General features: G+C 35.7%; 1 protein-coding gene across 1 annotated transcript in view; it reads right to left on the minus strand.

The window, feature by feature from the left end:
* bmp5 (bone morphogenetic protein 5) overlaps positions 1 to 20,000 on the minus strand; it is a 34,700-nt gene that overhangs the window by 13,347 nt on the left and 1,353 nt on the right. Inside the window, exon 2 of the mRNA XM_056471366.1 lies at positions 9,238 to 9,430. Within this exon, the coding sequence (XP_056327341.1) occupies positions 9,238 to 9,430 (193 nt within the window). The remainder of the gene's footprint in view (positions 1 to 9,237; positions 9,431 to 20,000) is intronic.

Here is a 20,000-nt window from a genome sequence, read left to right on the forward strand (position 1 = left end):
GTAACTAAGCTCCAAATGCAAACTGATGATGAACCGAACATGAGCATAATTAAGGAGAGTCTCAAAAGAGCAAAACCACCAACAGTTTCTGTTTGATTTTCCAGCTTAATTAATCCCTGAAGATCTGAAGCGTTTTCTTCTGAAATTAAATGTACACGTTTAAATGTTCACACCTAAAAGTGGCAAATTAGACATGCTAATTAATGATCTGAGGGCTATTTTGAGTTGAAACTTCACAGATGCATTCAGGAAACACCTTAGACTTATACAGGTGCTGGTCATATAATTATAATATCTTCAAAAAGTTGCTTTATTTCACTAATTCCATTCAAAAAGTGAAACTTGGATAACGTATGCATTCTTTCCACACTGATGTATTTCACGTCTTTATTTCCTTTAATTTTGATGATAACTAATAAAACCTTAAATTCAGTATCTGAGAGAATTCAAATATTACTTGAGACTAATACAAAGAAAGGATGTTTAGAAATCTGAAAAGTATGAGCATGCAAAGCATTTAAGTTACTTAGTTGGGGCTTCTTTTGCCTGAATTATATAAATATATAGTCAAAAGTTGCACCATACTTGCCTAAATTTATAAATATATAGTCAAAAGTTGCACCATACTTGCCTGAATTATATATATAGTCAAAAGTTGCACCATAATTGCCTGAATTTATAAATATATAGTCAAAAGTTGCACCATACTCGCCTGAATTATATAAATATATAGTCAAAAGTTGCACCATACTTGCCTGAATTATATAAATATATAGTCAAAAGTTGCACCATAATTGCCTGAATTTATAAATATATAGTCAAAAGTTGCACCATACTTGCCTGAATTATATATATAGTCCAAAGTTGCACCATACTTGCCTGAATTATATATATAGTCAAAAGTTGCACCATAATTGCCTGAATTATATATATAGTCAAAAGTTGCACCATACTCGCCTGAATTATATAAATATATAGTCAAAAGTTGCACCATACTTGCCTGAATTATATAAATATATAGTCAAAAGTTGCATCATACTTGCCTGAATTATATAAATATATAGTCAAAAGTTGCACCATAATTGCCTGAATTTATAAATATATAGTCAAAAGTTGCACCATAATTGCCTGAATTATATAAACATATAGTCAAAAGTTGCACCATAATTGCCTGAATTTATAAATATATAGTCAAAAGTTGCACCATAATTGCCTGAATTATATAAATATACAGTCAAAAGTTGCACCATAATTGCCTGAATTATATAAACATATAGTCAAAAGTTGCACCATAATTGCCTGAATTATATAAACATATAGTCAAAAGTTGCACCATACTTGCCTGAATTATATAAATATATAGTCAAAAGTTGCACCATAATTGCCTGAATTTATAAATATATAGTCAAAAGTTGCACCATACTTGCCTGAATTATATATATAGTCCAAAGTTGCACCATACTTGCCTGAATTATATATATAGTCAAAAGTTGCACCATAATTGCCTGAATTATATATATAGTCAAAAGTTGCACCATACTCGCCTGAATTATATAAATATATAGTCAAAAGTTGCACCATACTTGCCTGAATTATATAAATATATAGTCAAAAGTTGCATCATACTTGCCTGAATTATATAAATATATAGTCAAAAGTTGCACCATAATTGCCTGAATTTATAAATATATAGTCAAAAGTTGCACCATAATTGCCTGAATTATATAAACATATAGTCAAAAGTTGCACCATAATTGCCTGAATTTATAAATATATAGTCAAAAGTTGCACCATAATTGCCTGAATTATATAAATATACAGTCAAAAGTTGCACCATAATTGCCTGAATTATATAAACATATAGTCAAAAGTTGCACCATAATTGCCTGAATTATATAAACATATAGTCAAAAGTTGCACCATACTTGCCTGAATTATATAAACATATAGTTAAAAGTTGCACCATAATTGCCTGAATTATGTAAATATATAGTCAAAAGTTGCACCATACTTGCCTGAATTATATAAATATATAGTCAAAAGTTGCACCATACTTGCCTGAATTATATAAATATATAGTCAAAAGTTGCACCATAATTGCCTGAATTATATAAATATATTGTCAAAAGTTGCACCATACTTGCCTGAATTATATAAATATATAGTCAAAAGTTGCACCATACTTGCCTGAATTATATAAATATATAGTCAAAAGTTGCACCATACTTGCCTGAATTATATAAATATATAGTCAAAAGTTGCACCATACTTGCCTGAATTATATAAACATATAGTCAAAAGTTGCACCATACTTGCCTGAATTATATAAATATATAGTCAAAAGTTGCACCATAATTGCCTGAATTTATAAATATATAGTCAAAAGTTGCACCATACTTGCCTGAATTATATAAATATATAGTCAAAAGTTGCACCATACTTGACTGAATTATATAAATATATAGTCAAAAGTTGCACCATACTCTCTCTGAAAGAAAGGTACAAAATCTGTCACTGAGAGGATACCTTTTCAAAGCATACATTTCTATTCCTAACAGGTCCTTAAAGGTACATATTAATACCTAAAAAGTACAAATGTGTATCTCATAGTAGGTTAAATGTACAAAAGTGAACATTTAAAAGTATGAAAGTGTACCTTAAAGGTGCTAATGTCCACCTGCATGGTACAAATGTGTACCTTTTGTAAAGGTACCACCCCAATGACAGATTTTGTACCTTTATTTCTGGGAGTGTGACCCCTTTCACAGGTCAGTTGCTCATTCTTTTAGCACTTAAAAAGAGCGACTCAAAGCCGTGAATAATTTGTCCTGAACCGAATGTTCTAAACAACAACATTAGCGCTCCTTTTCATTAAAGCACCATCTGTTATGTCAGAAACGTTCTTCTGAATGTTTATCTTCAATTACTCTTTGCTATGTGAACTAGTCCATAATTACTTTAATTCAAGTCTTACGAGGCTTCGGTTTAACAAAACACAGTAACAGTTCTTGGTTCATTTCCATTTGGACACGACGAAAGTAATGACTTGTAGTTCAGTAAAAAAATCAAGAGCCGCTCGGTGTGAGTCATTAGACTGAACCACATAAATGACTCATGCGTTTGAGTCAGTTCAGTCAAACGATTTGGCTCATTAGAGTCATACACTCGCAAACTGGACTTCAGTAAAAAATAGAGGTCTACAGTATGTATTGTATCATGATTCATAACATATTTGTGCTTTCATTAAACTTAGATATTATAGTCATTATACTCTTACCGGCCACTTTATTAGGTACACCTTACTAGTATCGGGTTGGAACCACCTTTGCCTTCAGGACTGCCTTAATCTTTTGTGGCATAGATTCAACAAGCCACTGGAAATATTCCTCAGAGATTTTGCTCCATATTGACATGATAGCATCATGCAGTTACTGCAGATTTGTGATCTGCACATCCATGATGCCAATCTCCTGTTCCACCACATCCCAAAGGTGCTCTATTGGATTGAGGAACTGGTGACTGGAGGCTATTTGAGTACAGTGAACTCATTGTCATGTTCAAGAAACCAGTCTGAGATGATTCACGCTTTATGACATGGTCCGTTATCCTGCTGGAAGTAGCAATCAGAAGATGGAGACACTGTGCTCATAATGGGATGGACATGGTCAGCAACAATACTCAGGAAGGCTGTGGCGTTGACACCATCCTCTATTGCTACTAATGGACCCAAAGTGTGCCAAAAAATATCCCCCACACCAATACACCAAAACCAGCAGCCTGAACCGCTGATACAAGGCAGGATGGATCCATGCTTTCATGTTGTTGACGCCAAATTCTGACCCGAACATTCCGAATGTGGCAGCAGAAATGGAGACTCATCAGACCAGGCAACGTTTCTCCAATCTTCTATTGTCCAGTTTTGGTGAGCCTGTGTGATTTGTAACCTCAGTTTCCTGTTCTTAGCTGACAGGAGCGGCACCCGGTGTGGTCTTCTGCTGCTGTAGCCCATCCGCCTCAAGGTTGGACGTGTTGTGTGTTCAGAGATGCTCTTCTGCAGTCCTCGGTTGTAATGAGTGCTTATTTGAGTTACTGTTGTCTTACTATCAGCTGGAACCAGTCTGGCCATTCTCCTCTGACCTCTGACATCAACAAGGCATTTGTGCCCACAGAACTGCCACTCACTGGATATTTCCTCTTGTTCAGACCATTCTCTGTAAACCCTAGAGATGGCTCTGCTGATCTAAATCCCAGTAGATCAGCAGTTTCTGAAATACTCAGACCAGCTCATCTGGCAGCAACAACCATGCCACGTTCAAAGTCACTTAAATCCCCTTTCTTCCCCATTCTGATGCTCGATTTGAACTGCAGAAGATCGTCTTGACCATGTCTACACACCTAAATGCATTGAGTTGCTGCCATGTGATTGGCTTAGAAATTTGCATTAACAAGCAGTTGGACAGGTGTACCTAATAAAGCGGCCGGTGAATGTATTTTTTTAATATACAATCAGACTTGATAAAAACAGTCTGCAGAGACACGTTGATTGTCATTTCCCCTTTGTATGCATCATCATAGGGGGAAAGCCCCACCCACTAGTGACTATCTCTCTCTCATTAGCATAGGACGTTAGTCTTGTTTTTGAATCTGCCACTATGCTGACACACAGGCATTTGTAGCCCCGCCCTCTTTTGAAAAGAGCACAATCTCATTTGAATTTAAAGCGACAGTCACCACAATGCCACACAATTAGGATTAAAGCCTAGATAGGTCAGTTTCAGAGAGTTATGAAACATTATCTGTGTGGCGTTTCGAGACACTCTAGGGACATCAAAGAGTTATTTTACATCTTAGTAAAAAAAAAAAAAAGAGCATAAGAAAATATTTGGAAGAATGTCGGAAACCTGTAACCATTGACTTCCATAGTATTTGATTGTCCAACTATGGAAGTCAATGGTTACAGGTTTCCAGCTTGCTTTAAAATATCTTAGTTTGGGGAAAGAAGCTAGTAACCATTGAGGGACAGTAAATAGTTAAAGTTTTTGGGTAAACTATCCCTGGGCAAACTTTGGCTGGCTATAAGAAGTGGGTGCTAAACTGTGAAACACTAAATCCTATTAATCACAGGAAAATGGCAGTACGGAGTGAATGTGTGAAGCTGTCAGACGCGGTCGCCTCATAAACACACTTCTCTGATGGCAGAATCCATTAGAAAGGCCTGTTTCATTGCCCCAGGAGAGCCGTATCTCCGCTCCAGTGTTTCAGCTGCATTCATTCATGATGAGGAAAGACCCCGTCTCATCTACGCCTCAAGATAAGTCACGGGTCTCAATCTAGATTACAAGACCATTAGAGCCGTGAAGAGGCAGGTGGGCACAGACTGGCTTTTAGGAAGCTCTGAAGTCTCTTGACGCCCTCTATTAAGGCCAGATGGGCCCGTCCGGGTGCAGAGATATCCAGCGAGTGATAACTGATGGAATTTCAAGACTTTCATAAGTGCTGGAACTTGCAAATGAGCTGTTAATGGAAAGCTTTATCCGTGGCCATTAGCAGCAAGTTTATCTGGCGAGGCTGAGGAGGAACAGCTTCGGGTTTTGATTGAGAGGAATTATTTCTAGAGGACAAGAGGTGGTCTGAGGCATACTCAGCAGAGCAGTGCTGTTGTTACAGTGTTTTAGTTGAGCCCAGATGGTGGTTTCCGTAAAAAAAAATCAGCAAAAAAATGGGGAAAATGTTTTCATAAGTCACTCTACAATCTTCATTGAAGGCATAAATTGGACTTGCCATACTTTAGATGCAAAGAAATACTTTTCACTATGTTTACTTCTCTAATTCAAACATTATTGAGCTGCATTGAGCCTTTGTACCCACATGCGCTATAGGGGAATTGAATAAACTAAATTGGCCGTAGTGAATGAGTGTGTGTAATTGTGAGTGTGTATGGGTGTTTCCCAGTACTGGGTTACAGTTGGAAGGGCAAGCCAAAGGAAAATGAATGAATGAAAAAATTAACTGGAACAACACAATTCATGAGGGTTTTCTGGGATAACGTAATCTTTTTTTAATATTTATTTATTTATTTATTTACAATTTTAAGTTGATTGGTCATAAAACAATTAAGTTAACTTCATTTGCATTGAGATGGAGATTGTGTGGTATTTTTTATGATGAAAATGAACAGATTTATCTTGCTGTCCAAAATAGTCTTGTGGAGTTTGAGACTGAACTCCATTATAGCTCAGTAAGTAATTCTGTATATGTCCAGATTTAAGGCAGGAGACGGGGTGACGGAGATATCCTGGAAGAATAATCACAGATGAGCTGCGCAGATGTTTATATACTCGTGCATAATGATTGACAGAATCAAACGAAACTGATTCTCCTCCCCAGCTTTGCTTTAAAAACTCCATAAAGTAAATCTTCTTTGTGGGATACTGAGAACGATAAAGATACTAGTCTGGATTTTTTTTTATTTTGACATCAAACCAAAGCAATAATAGTTACCTATTAAAAGAGGCAGCAGTTGTTAAAGGAAAGCAGCATGGCGACACGTGCTCCTGAATCATCTTGCACAACATATTCCTTGGTAAGGGCTCTGAAATGTGATATTAATATCAGCCGATGTTCTTTCTTTCTTTTTTTTTTCTTTAAATAGCAAGATGACAACTCCAAGTCGGCTTTAGTCAGATTTTTTCAATGGTGACAAATGAGCGTGTTTAAACATCTTGAAGGAAAGCTCCAGACAGACTCCAGACTCGCTGGCGTAAACAGGATGTGCTTTTTATTTTCCGCTTGATTGCCTGCCTAAAGTGTTTCGCAGACCAGGCATCGCTTTTTTAAGAGACTGTCCTACAGGTTTAATTGGCAGTCGGGTTTAATTTAAACTCAAGGTGTTACTTCAGGGTAAAAAAAAAAAACAGTGCTTCTTCAACACAATCTCATTATGTGTACACTGAAAAAAATGATTAATTGGAGAGACTTTTAAATGATAAAGCTGCTCTCTCCTACTCTATCATAATCTGTGAAGAGTATTGTCTAATACTATTTATTATGTAGATAAATGTGCAAACACTGCCAATGCATTATACTGAAAAAAATATATTGAAAATCTTTCATCATTTTTGCATGAGATGCTAATGGTCTAATCCGATTCAATGATCTATGCTAAGCTAAGCTAAAAATGCTCCCGCCCGACCCAAAGATCGGCTGAATGAATCCAAAAATAGTAAAACTAAACCCCTTAACTCTAGTGGAGGTGTAAAATGAGCGTATTTACAAAAAAAAGTGGAGTGTTTCTTTGAAAAAAACGATATACACTGAAGAAAAATGATTCATTGGATTTACTAAATCTTTTTTTATAAGTGCTAAATTTAAACAAACAAATGAAGTTGAACGTTGCTAAATTTAATTTGTTTGTTTAAATTCATCCAATATAAATTGTGTGCAACCACCTACCTTTTAAATAAGAAAAATGATTGAAAATCTTTGGTCATTTTTGCACGAAATGCTAACGGTCTAATCCGATTCAATGATCTATGCTAAGCTAATCTAAAAGTGCTCCCGCTAGACCCAAAGGTTGGCTGAATGGATCCAAAAATGGTTAAACTAAACTCCTTAACTCTAGTGGAGCTGTAAAATGAGCATATTTACAAAAAGTGGAGTGAAAAAACTATATATACTGAAGAAAATGTTTTATTGGATTTACTTTTTTTAAGGTTTGTGGTCGCAAACAATTTATATGGGATGAATTAAAAAATAAACAAATTGAGTTGAATGTTGCTGAATTCAATTTGTTTAAATTCAGCCCATATAATTTGTTTCCAACCACCTACCTTTTAAATAAGAAAAATGATTGAAAATCTTCCGTCATTTTTGCACAAGATGCTAACAGTCTAATCCGATTCAATGGTCTATGCTAAGCTAAGCTAAAAGTGCTCCCGTCACACCCAAAGGTTGGCTGAATGGATCCAAAAATGGTAAAACTAAACCCCTTAACTCAAGTGGAGCTGTAAAATGAGCATATTTACAAAAAAAGTGGAGTGTTCCTTTAAAAAAAGATATATGCTGAAGAAAAAATTATTTATTGCATTTACCTTTTTAAGGTACGTGGTCGCAAACAATTTATATGGGATGAATATAAAAATAAACAAATGAAGTTGAATGTTGTTGTATTTAATTTAATTACATTTAGCTCATATAAATTGTTTCCAACTACTTGCCTTTTAAATAAGAAAAATTATTGAAAATATTTTGTCATTTTTTTGCTCAAGATGCTAATGGTCTAATCCGATTCAATGATCTATGCTAAGCTAAGCTAAAAATGCTCCCGCTAGACCCAAAGGTTGGCTGAATGGATCCAAAAATGGTTAAACTAAACTCCTTAACTCTAGTGGAGCTGTAAAATGAGCATATTTACAAAAAAATGGAGTGCTCCTTTCAAAAGTGATATACACTGACAAAAAAAAATTGATTTGTTGGATTTACACATTTTTTTAAAGGAAGTGTTTGCAAAAAGTGATATGGGCTGAATTTACACAAACAAATCAAGTTAATTCATTACTAAATTAGATTTGTCTGTTTAAATTCAGCCCATATATATTTATTGCAACTTACCTTAAAAAATACCTTGTAAATCCACTGATTTTTTTTTCAGTGTCATTATATTCAGCATTGGCAGTATTTACACTTTTCTGAGGTTTTCATTCTTCACAGATTATGACTGAGAGTAGTATAGATCTGCTTTATCATTTAAAAGTCTCTCTTTGTCGATGTTTGAGAAGATTCTGACCTGTGCAGATTTAGACATTGACGTCCAAAATAGTTTGCAATTGCAATGGTGAAATAAAATTGTATAGGGCGACACGGTGGCTCAGTGGTTAGCACTGTCACCTCACAGCAAGAAGGTTTCTGGTTTGAATCCCGGCTGGGCCAGTTGACATTTCTGTGTGTACTTTGCATGTTCTCCCCGTGTTGGCGTGGGTTTCCCCCACAGTCCAAACACATGCTCTATAGGTGAATTGGAGGAACTAAACTGGCTGTAGTGTATGAGTGTGTGTGAATGAGTGTGTATGGGTGTTTCCCAGTACTGGGTTGTGACTGGAAGGGCATCCGCTGATAAATAATGGACTTAAGCCGAAGGAAAATGAATGAATGAATGAAATAAAATAGTAATTTAAAATGCTCCAGGAATACAGTTCATGCTACATTTATTCACTCTTGTGTGTCCAGCAAAGCCCTCACCTGTTTGGATATTCTTTGATGACCTGGTATATGGTGACCTTCAGTGTGATGTTCTCATATCTGACGTGACTTTGATCCTTATAAATCCTGAACTCAGCGGCGGTCACCGCTTCTCCTTCCGGGATCTGAGTCAGGTCAAAGCGAAACTCCCTGTAGTGTCGTCTGTGATGGGAGAAATCCTTATCCCGCTCCACTGCACGGAAAAAACACAAAGCCAAATAATGAGAAACGGCCCAGGACTCGCTAGTTTCACACTGGTCACCTTTACGTTTAATTATTTAACTTAATCTGAATAAGACAATGATATTATTAAGGTGTTTACATGAGATTTTTAAATGTTACTAAGTTTTAAATGAACTTTTTAAATGTTCCTTATGATGTCTGAACTTCACTTCAATTCCACTAAAATCGGCATACTCCACATGTCTTAATTTACTTTCTGTTCAATTTGATTATGATTTTAGTCAGATTAAGGTCATCACAAAATACTGTTTACATGCTAGACCCTTTAATCAGAGTATTGTCTTAAAGGTGCAGTATGTAAGTTTGACACCCGGGGGTTGAACTAAGTATTGCACTCCTGGTGTGATTTCACATTCCCTTTAGGAGTCAGTTGCGTTGCGCCAAGGCGCATTTGCTATTTACATGGCAGATTTTGTAAGTGTAGAAACTGAACGCTTCACTAGCAAGAAAACATCAGCATCTGCAGCGTGAGAATAAAGAACGAGCCTCCTCCATTCAGCCTCTTTACTTTCTCTTTACTTTACTCCTTTACTTTGATGGAGTAAGGAAATGGTGGAAACTCACTCCACTGAAGACATCCATTAGCTGATATATTTGATTTCGTTTGTTAGATTTGTTAAAAAGGTGTTTCAAAACTATCTCTAAATTCAGTTTTAATTTCCAGCAAACAAATAAATGAACAAAAATAACAAAGTGTGGTCAAAACACTGAGCTATATCCAAACACACGTCCTCTTATACCCCATATGGTGATGCATACGTCTCCAAAACCCGACAGGTGGACAAATCTAAACTGCCAACAATGCGCCTTAGCATACTTCCTTTAGTCCAGCACACCCATGAGTCCACAAAGGGGTGCAAAATGAGGAAATAAGGTTTGCGCTGGTCTAAAAATAGCAACAAATCGTGCCATACACCAGGCCCGGATTGGCTAATCGGGAGGACCGGGAGAATTCCCGGTGGGCCAGTCCATTTTTTGGCCACGAGGGCCGGTGTCCCTAGCTGCTTGTACTCTCAGTAGTCGCACTTTTTTCATTTATTTATTTATTTGACCATAACCTCACTCTTTTTATTCATTAGTTCACCGCAGCTCCGCTATTTCTATTTAATTTCTCGCAGCACCGTGAGCAAAATGCAGCCTGCAGGTTGATGATGATGTATCATTCGACCCTAAACAGCGACACCTTAGTGAACATAAGAATTCGAAATAATTAATATTAATGAATATTACACCTGCTTAATGAAAATCAGATGATTCACTACATTAATAAATCTGACATAATTTGATCAGAAATCTAAAAAGAGACAAAAAGATTAAGCCATCAATAGAAAGTAATACTGTGGCTAAAAGAGTCTTGCAGATGGCAGTGCAATACTTTTTTCTTCCTCACGAATTAGCATAACAGCGCCATGATGGTCCAGTGGTCAGCACGTTGCGTTTTGCTGTCACCGACCAGAGTTCGAACCTCACCTGAGTAATTATTTTTTGTTTTTTTCTTCACTTTTAGTGTTAAGACATATATTACTGTTTGGGTTACTTATGTAGGTGTACATCTTTTATTTTTATTTTTTGTGTGACCACTGTTACAAAGGACTGGATATATATATTTATATTATAATAAGAAATTTGCACATATTATATATTCAGATATTGCAGGAAAGGACATTGTGATGTTTTGAAGAATAGTGTTGGAGATTTTGCTACCCTTTAATGTTCTCATATTTATGAAAAACATTTGAAGTTCTAAAGCAGCTGTGTCCTTGAAAAAGATGTGATAGTGTCATTAGAAACAGAATTGGAAATGACCTTATTTTAATATAGTCAGTCCTGAACTGAGGTGGGCCGGTCTAAGGCTTAAAGCTCCAGGGCTGAAAAGGAGTCCCACTCCGGCCCTGCCATACACGTTTGTGTGATATGATAGAGTGTATGATATGATATGATTGTGATTTAACCAGTTAAAATTAAACTTTAGAGCTGTGACTCAGTGCAAGCCAACACATATCAGTGATTCAGAATCTACATTTAATAATGTTAAAGAGGGTTAATATGTATTAATTAGATTATAAACCTTGCCATTTTGGTGGAGTGCAGTGAGTGCACTATTCTGTGCTTCTTCAATGGCTGTATATAAATTTCTATCTGGTCTGGTGCCCAATTGTTAATCACTGCAAATCTCATCATGTAGCGTGTTGTTAGGACACAGGGTTACAAAGTAACCTGCTCACCTAATGTTTATGTTCATAATATTTATATTATTTGCTAATTAATAACCTCCTCATGTGGAACTTTGAATCTGCTTCTCATTGCTGAGTCTGCTACTGTCCACTGGTGGTCATATTTTCAGTCACGGACACATGCTTTGAGTGCCTTCATGACTGACTGAATGAATGAAATACGCTGTTTTCCACCAAGGCAACCCGAGGTGCTGAAATATAATTGGCTAAACTGGCTGTGGGCGGGTTAAATGACCAAAACAAAGAACAAAAAACACATTTTCAAAGCAGAATATCTGACTTCAGCGTTGTTTTTCAGATAAACAAGAATGTTTACAGCGTGTGTCTTAAATATCTGCAAACATACATGGTGTTTTTATTCTTTAGAAGAGTCAAAAACGTACATGCAGCATCTTTAATCCTATTAAAATCGGAGGATTGATGTCCATGTAAACGTACTGACTGTAGACTGTCGTGCACATGTCTTTAAAAAGTCATTCATCAAAATCATCAACATTCCACGTCTAGTCCAAACATTGGGTCGACCAACAAAAGCAATCTTCAGTTCATTACAGCACAAGGTAGCTGTACACTCCATCCATGATGAATGGGCTGTCAGCGAAGAAAAACAGCCCTTCGCTAATAACACACTGGGCTAGCACAGAAAAGCTGACAAGACACAAGTTTGGACTTTTTGTGAATGCTTTGTGATATTCTGACCTCCCAAGATTCGCATTTCTTATAAGATGAATCGCATGTGGATGAGACATTATCACTGTCAGAAATTTAGTGTTGCCTATTGAGCGTGTCCTAAACGGTAAAACTTTAACGAGAAAGCAGGTTTGATGTATTGGAAATGCCTAGCAGATAAGGGTTTCCGCATATATCTAGAAAACTATGTGGCAGATGCGTTCAGTGTGTGTTTCAAGTCTGAGCACACTCAGAATTGCACAGGTTAAGTCTAAAAGGGATACAGCTGCAGACAACATATATAAATACACTTAATTGAACATCACCAATATATAACTGCAGGTTGCATATATATATATATATATATATATATATATATATATATATATATATATATATATATATATATATATATATATATATATATATATATATAGACTGTAATTATATATACATATATAAATATAGACTGTAATTATATATACATATAATAACGAGCCATGGTCGACCCGGGCTCAAACAAACCTTGTCGTCGTCTTGATGAACAGCCACAAAGCCATGGAGTAGAGCAGAATCTACCCTGTGCCTCGTTGTTTTTTACGAGGCAGTCTGAAGTGCGAGCGGTTTCGCTTTCTTCCTTGCGTTCGCCGCGCGTCTATATCTGAAATAACAAACTTCTTGAGCTGATGATAATAACCTGCGCTTGATTATTGACGTGCTTTTGAAACCCGATCCTGTCAGACACTGACAAACGCGAGAGTGACCCACGAAAAAAAGGAGAAGCTGGAATAAAGGAGCACGTTATTTTTCAGCAAACATGAACAAAATGCCATCTATAACTATTATCTTCACATTTTGGACTATTTTGAACTGGGAATGATGGAATTACTGTCTAACAGAGGCTACATGTGCTGTTGAAGATTACAGACACAGATGAGAGATTTACACTGACTGTAGGCTATAATTTGTGTTGTTTTGAACCTAAATACCGACGAAATGTCTGTTGTGTGTAGTTCTTCTGTAGTTGGCAACATATCGGAAACTGTAATGGGCTGTATGTGTTTATATATGCTCATTAATTTATTTATTTAATATAATTACAGACGTTACAGTAGGCTGTTTCACAGTGATCTGCAGTTATAATCAACTTATGTTCATAGAAAAGGTAGTAATAAACATTTCTACACAAGTATTTATGTGTGTAAAGCGTCTGTTTTGTGAGGAGTGCTTCTCATATGGTATGTGAGCGACATGTACAGCTTTACTGTAGACATTTATTCGAGCGAGAATGACGTCGACTGAAACTTTCTGTCATACACCACGCCCACCAAAAGGATACCCTTGGTAGTGGAAACGCAAGCCTGATAAAGGTGACCCGTACCAACCCGAACCGTACCGTATCGTACCAGTCAGTGGAAACCAGCCATTACAGTAGTTTGAGTATTTGTAATTTGTTACTTTACACCACAAAATATTATGGGAAATACTGTGAAAACTTCCTTGCTCTGTTAAACATCATTTGGGAAATATTTGAAAACACAAAGGGCAAATAATTTTGACTTCAACTGTAGGTGTTGGGGTAATCTTCATCTCCGCAGCATTACCTACATCAGTGAAGTGTGTGTTTGCATGCTGGTGCTGGTGAAAAAGCGCAGCTCTGATAGTTTATCTAGAGTGAAAGTCTGCAGTTACTTAACACGGAGAGGTCAGAGAGCAGGACACACTTACAGCAGCTGGCCAGACTCAAGTCCCGCATCCTGGCTGATAATTAACAACAGATCCAGCGCTTTCCGGCCAATAGACAGATACTGCTCAATTAGTTCTGTACACGAGAGCGTTTAATGTGATTATTGTTGTTTCTGCGTGGACTTTTGTTTGTTTAAAGAGGACAATTGTCATCTTTACTTGCTTCAAACCTCAATTTAATTCGAGTATTTGTATAGTGCTTTTCACAATAAACGCTGACGCTGCAATAAACGTCTATTTCCCAATAGACTGCTCAATTGACCAACTGAAAGCTGCTCTAAAGTCCAGCGCAGAGCGCGTTATTTATGCACCTGATCCAAACGCTTACACATTGCTGAATACACGCAGGATGTACAGCAACACACAAATATCTTTACAAATATTACAAAAATGATTATTTCCTACATAAATATAAACACCACTGCTTCCATTTCTCATCTCGGGGGGCTTTTTCAGTTTATTTATGATAATGTGCATTTGTAAAATGTTATTATTATTAGCAGTTTTATTTATTATTTGCATATTTATATTTGTTTTAATAAAAATAGGTTTAGATTTGTCCGCCTGTGGGGTTTTGGAGATGTCTGCATCACCATATTGTGCATAAGAACAGGACATGTGTTTGGATATAACTCAGTGTTTTGAACACACTTCGTTATTATTGTTCATTTATTCCTTTGCTGGAGATTAGAACTGAGTTTAGAAATAGTTTTGAAACACCTTTTTAACAAATCTAACAAACAAAATTAAATATATCAGCTAATAGATGTCTTCAGTGGAGTGAGTTTCCACTGTTTCCTTCATCAAAGTAAAGGAGTAAAGTAAAGAGAAAGTAAAGAGGCTGAATGGAGGAGGCTCGTTCTTATCCTCACGCTGCAGATGCTCTGTTTAACTGTTTTCTTGCTAGTGAAGTGTTTAGTTTTTACACTTACAAAATCCGCCATGTAAATAGCAAATGTGCCATGGCGCAACGCAACTGACTCCTAAAGGGAATGTGAGATCACACCAGGAGTGCAATTACTCATTATTATTGTTCAATTATTCCTTTGCTGGAGATTAGAACTGAATTTAGAAATAGTTTTGATCAAATCTTTGCGCTTAACAAACTAACCTAAATATGTAGGCTAATGGATGTCTTCAGTGGAGTGAGTTTCCACTGTTTCCTTACTCCACCAAAGTAAAGGAGTAAAGAGTAAAAGTAAAGTAAAGAGGCTGAATGGAGGAGGTTCGTTCTTTATCTTCGCGCTGCAGATGCTCTGTTTAACTGTTTTCTCGCTAGTGAAGCGTTCAGTTTTTACACTTATAAAGTCCCCCATGTAAATAGCAAATGCGCCATAATGCAACGCAACTCACTCTTAAAGGGAATGTGAGGTGAGACTCTGATTGCTTTAATGCACGTTATGCTCAAAACACAGCCAGGATTCATTAAGAGAATAAGCTCAACCCTGTTAGACCATGCGCCAGGCATGTCAATGCAAAAGTGCATTCAGACATGCCCTTACTGCTTTTGCGCCATGCACTTTAGACTTTGTGCCTAGATCGTTAAAATAGAGCCCAATATGTTTTGGATCCTGAAAACCTTTTCATAATACCTTTTTTTTGTGTTCAACAGAAGAAAAGAAACTCATAAAAGTTTAGAATCACATGAGTGAAAGGCAATTGTTGGGTGAACTATCCCTTTAATAGGAGAACAAACAAAAAAATGTGAAGCAGGGGTCTGGCACTTAAATTAGATTAACAAAGAAAGAGAGAAGAAGACGAAAAAAAGCCACCAGCTACTGGCACCAGATTTTCCAGATTTGAGTCCATTTTCTTCCAGCGCTTTCCTCTGTTCAACAACAGGAAGTAATTAAGGCCAATTATCCCTCAGGTCAGACAGTCACTTGATAAGTTTACATGAACTGCGAGGTCAGAGGTCACAGCTCACACTTATCATCCTATCGCAGCATTCTCCAAACAACAGTAATAAACGCTTGCTTCACATGTTCACTATGCTATGTGCATGTATTCTGCTCTCTTTACAGCCACCTCTTTTATTTATCTCTAACCTGCAATTGCCTCAGAGTTTCCAGTAACCATATGGACCTATATATACACCGTTTATAGAGCTTTCAAGGACAGCGTACATGTGGAGGACTATATTTCCAGTAATGTGAAGAAATATATATATAAATATCACCTGCTGTTTTAACATTTACAGCACTGGAGAAACTAGAGAGAACTCCTTTTGAGATCAAAGCAGATATTAATAGCTTATTATAGTGTTTAATTACAGTAATTATTACCTGCTGAGATAGTCTAACAGACATTTACGTGCAAAACATCATTAAATAAAGCACCAGTGAATTATATTGACAAGCATTATAGTCAGATTTTACAATAAGGTTTTATTAGTTAATTTACTAACGTGAACTCACTCTGAATTATACGTGTATGGTATTTATTAATCATGGTTTAACATGTGCTAATGCATTATTTAAAAACAAATTCATGCTTGTTAACATTAGATAATGCACTGTGAGTGAACATGAACTAACAATGAATGCATTTTCATTATCTAACATGAAGAAATACTGTAATAAATGTACTGTTCATTGTTTGTTCATGCTAGTAAATGCATTAACTAATACAAGCTTATTGTAAAGTGTTACCAGCATTATTTTAAAAACATTGCATGTAGAAAATGCATTAATTCCAATACACCTTTATTATATTTATATAATATATATTTTTCCCAGCTTTGTCTGTATCTAGCAAAACGACATAGAGTAACTAAAAGAAATCTGCTCTTCCAGACTGTGTCGTCTAAATTCAATACAATAATTGTAGATTTTATAGACTCATTCATTTATTTTATTTTCGGCTTAGTCCCTTCATTAATCCGGGGTCGCCACAGCGGAATGAACCGCTAACTTATCCAGCACGTTTTCTGGGAAATCTCTGGGAAATTCCCATCTCTGGGAAATTTTATAGACTTAATGAAGCACTAAGTCTGTAATATTGTAATAACTACAGTAATTATTTGAAAACAGATGTGTTAAAATAGTCTAACACTGTAAAAGCCATTAGATGACTTTAAAAAAGGGAGTAGAATTTGCATAATTATAAAAATTACAATGGGTTTATTTACATTACTTTTGTAAAGTCAACTTGTTGCTTTTAAGGCAATTGGTTTACTCGCTTTAACGAATCCCTTTTTACTGTGTAAAAGACATTAACAGTCATCTAAAAGCAATACATCATTGAAAAGTGAATTATAGCACAAGTGAATTATAATGATCAGCTTTCTGTGGTATTATTTTAAAAACACTGCATGTAGAAAATGCATTAATTCACACCTTTATTATATTTACAGATTTTTTCCAGCTTTGTCTGTATCTACAACACAATCTCACAGCAATTCGTAACTTTGATTTAGTGGCTAATTCGTACGATCTAATTCGTACAATTCGTACGATTTGCTCATCCCCCAATGACGGTTGGGTTTAGGGGTGGGGTTAGGTGCCACGCCTCCTTTTTAAAATCGTGCAATTTCGTACAACTGAACTCGTACGAATTAGCCACTAAACTGACAAAACATAAAATACTTACGTTTTTTCGTGAGTATCTAGCATACAGTAACTAAAATAAATCTGCTCTTCCAGACTCCAGTGTGTCGTCTAAATTCAATACAGGCTATAATTGTAGATTTTATCGACTTAATGAAGCACTAAATCTGTGATATTTAAAAAATTACAGTAATTATTTGAAAACAGACTCGCTAAAAGATATTAATGGTCATCAACGAGCAAAATATCATTAAACTGAGCACAAAAGAAATTATATTGATCAACTTTCGGTGGCATTATTTTGAAAACAATGCAAAATGCATTAATTCCAATACACCTTTATTATATTTAATTATTTTTTCCAGCTTTGTCTGTATCTAGCAAAACGGCATATAATAATTAAAAGAAATCTGCTCTTCCAGACTCCAGTGTGTCGTCTAAATTCAATACAGGCTATAATTGTAGATTTTATAGACTTAATGAAGCATTAAATCTGTAATATTGTTACAAACAGAACTGTAGTTGGCAATTATCAATAATTAGCTGTGATTTGCAGTCCTTCAGGAAACGTTTGAAGCTGAAACTCTTGTGTATTTTGGGATCAGAGAAACCCAAAGCTCTTCTGCTCAAAATCCGGGGGTTTTTTTGTGCTTAACTTGCTATAAATAATTATTACAGCAAAAGCGTTTACTAGTTTATAAGTTATGGTCATATTAAACATGTACACATGCGCTCTGTAGTTGCCAGAAATACACATGATGGTTTAGATTTGTTAGATCATTCATTTTCCTTCAGCTCAGTCCCTTTATTAATCTGGGGTCAGCACAGCAGAATGAACTGCTAACTTATCCAGCATATGCTTTACACAGCGGATGCCCTTCCAGCTGCAACCCAGTACTGGGAAACACCCATACACTCGCATTCGCACACACACACACACACACACACACACACACACACACACACACACACACACACACACACACTCATACACAACAGCAAATTTAGTTTATTTAATTGCCCTATAGCGCATGTGTTTGGACTGTGGGGGAAACCGGAGCACCAACACGGGGAGAACATGCAAACTTAAATGCCAACTGACCCAGCTGAGACTCAAACCAGCAACCTTCTTGCATATATATAATGCAACACCAAATGAAAACAGCATCGATGTACTGCATAAAAATATATCAATCTTTCTGAAAAGTACAAAAGGTGGAGGGATATGTACAGGATTTTGATTCTGGTTTGCTTAGAAGAACAAATTACATGCAGTTTCTTAAAAAGAAATGCAGAATCGCAGAGGTGAAATAAAGCTTTTGCACAATAGAAATGTTTCATGGATGTTAAAGGGATAGTTCACCAAAAAATGACCCTTTGCTCTTTCTCAAGTACTTCCAAACCTGCTTGACTCTCTTTATTGAACGTTATTTATATGAGCACTATTGAACACAAAAGAAGAAACCTGTAACTATTGGCTTCCATAGTATTATAGACATCCAACGTTACAGGTTTCAGCTTTCAGCAAAATAACTTTCCTAGTCACTTAACAGAAGACAAAAACAGATTTAAAACCACGTGAGGGAGAGTACACGCAAAATTATAAATATTTTTGCTGTTTGTTCAAACAATTCTTGATTTTTTTTGGGGGGGGGGACTTAACTGTCTTAAGTTAACTTAACAAATTTAAGTGGATTGAACTTAATCGATTTTTGTTGGGGAAAACAATTGTATTTTGTGAAGTCCATATGTTTTTTACACTGTAAATAGGGAGTGAATCTTCGCTTTTGAGTGAACTATCCCTTTAAAGCCTCTTCGTGGATCCTTCGTTTTTTTAAGAGAGCAGCATAATTTGATATTATTTAATGTAAACAGAACACTACAGAAGTCCTTAGAGATCATGCGTTATATTTTTCCTTCTTGTTTTCTCATGATCATCATGTACAAGCATCAAGTTACATGAGGAAGATTCTGTTTTAAACACGCTACATCTAGAAAATGTTCGGGACTGGTCATAATAATAATAATAATGTAAAATGATATAAAGTATGCTGAAAATAAAACTATTAATAAAGTAATAAAATGATAATAATAATAATAATAATAATAATTATAATGTAAAATAATATAAAGGATGCTAAAAATAAAACTATTAATAAAGTAATAAAATGATAATAATAATAATAATGTAAAATAATATAAAGTATGCTAAAAATAAAACTATTAATAAAGTAATAAAATGATAATAATAATAATAATAATAATAATGTAAAATGATATAAAGTATGCTAAAAATAAAACTATTAATAAAGTAATAAAATGA

The sequence above is a fragment of the Danio aesculapii genome, chromosome 13 (assembly GCF_903798145.1).
Source record: "Danio aesculapii chromosome 13, fDanAes4.1, whole genome shotgun sequence".
NCBI lineage: Eukaryota > Metazoa > Chordata > Actinopteri > Cypriniformes > Danionidae > Danio > Danio aesculapii.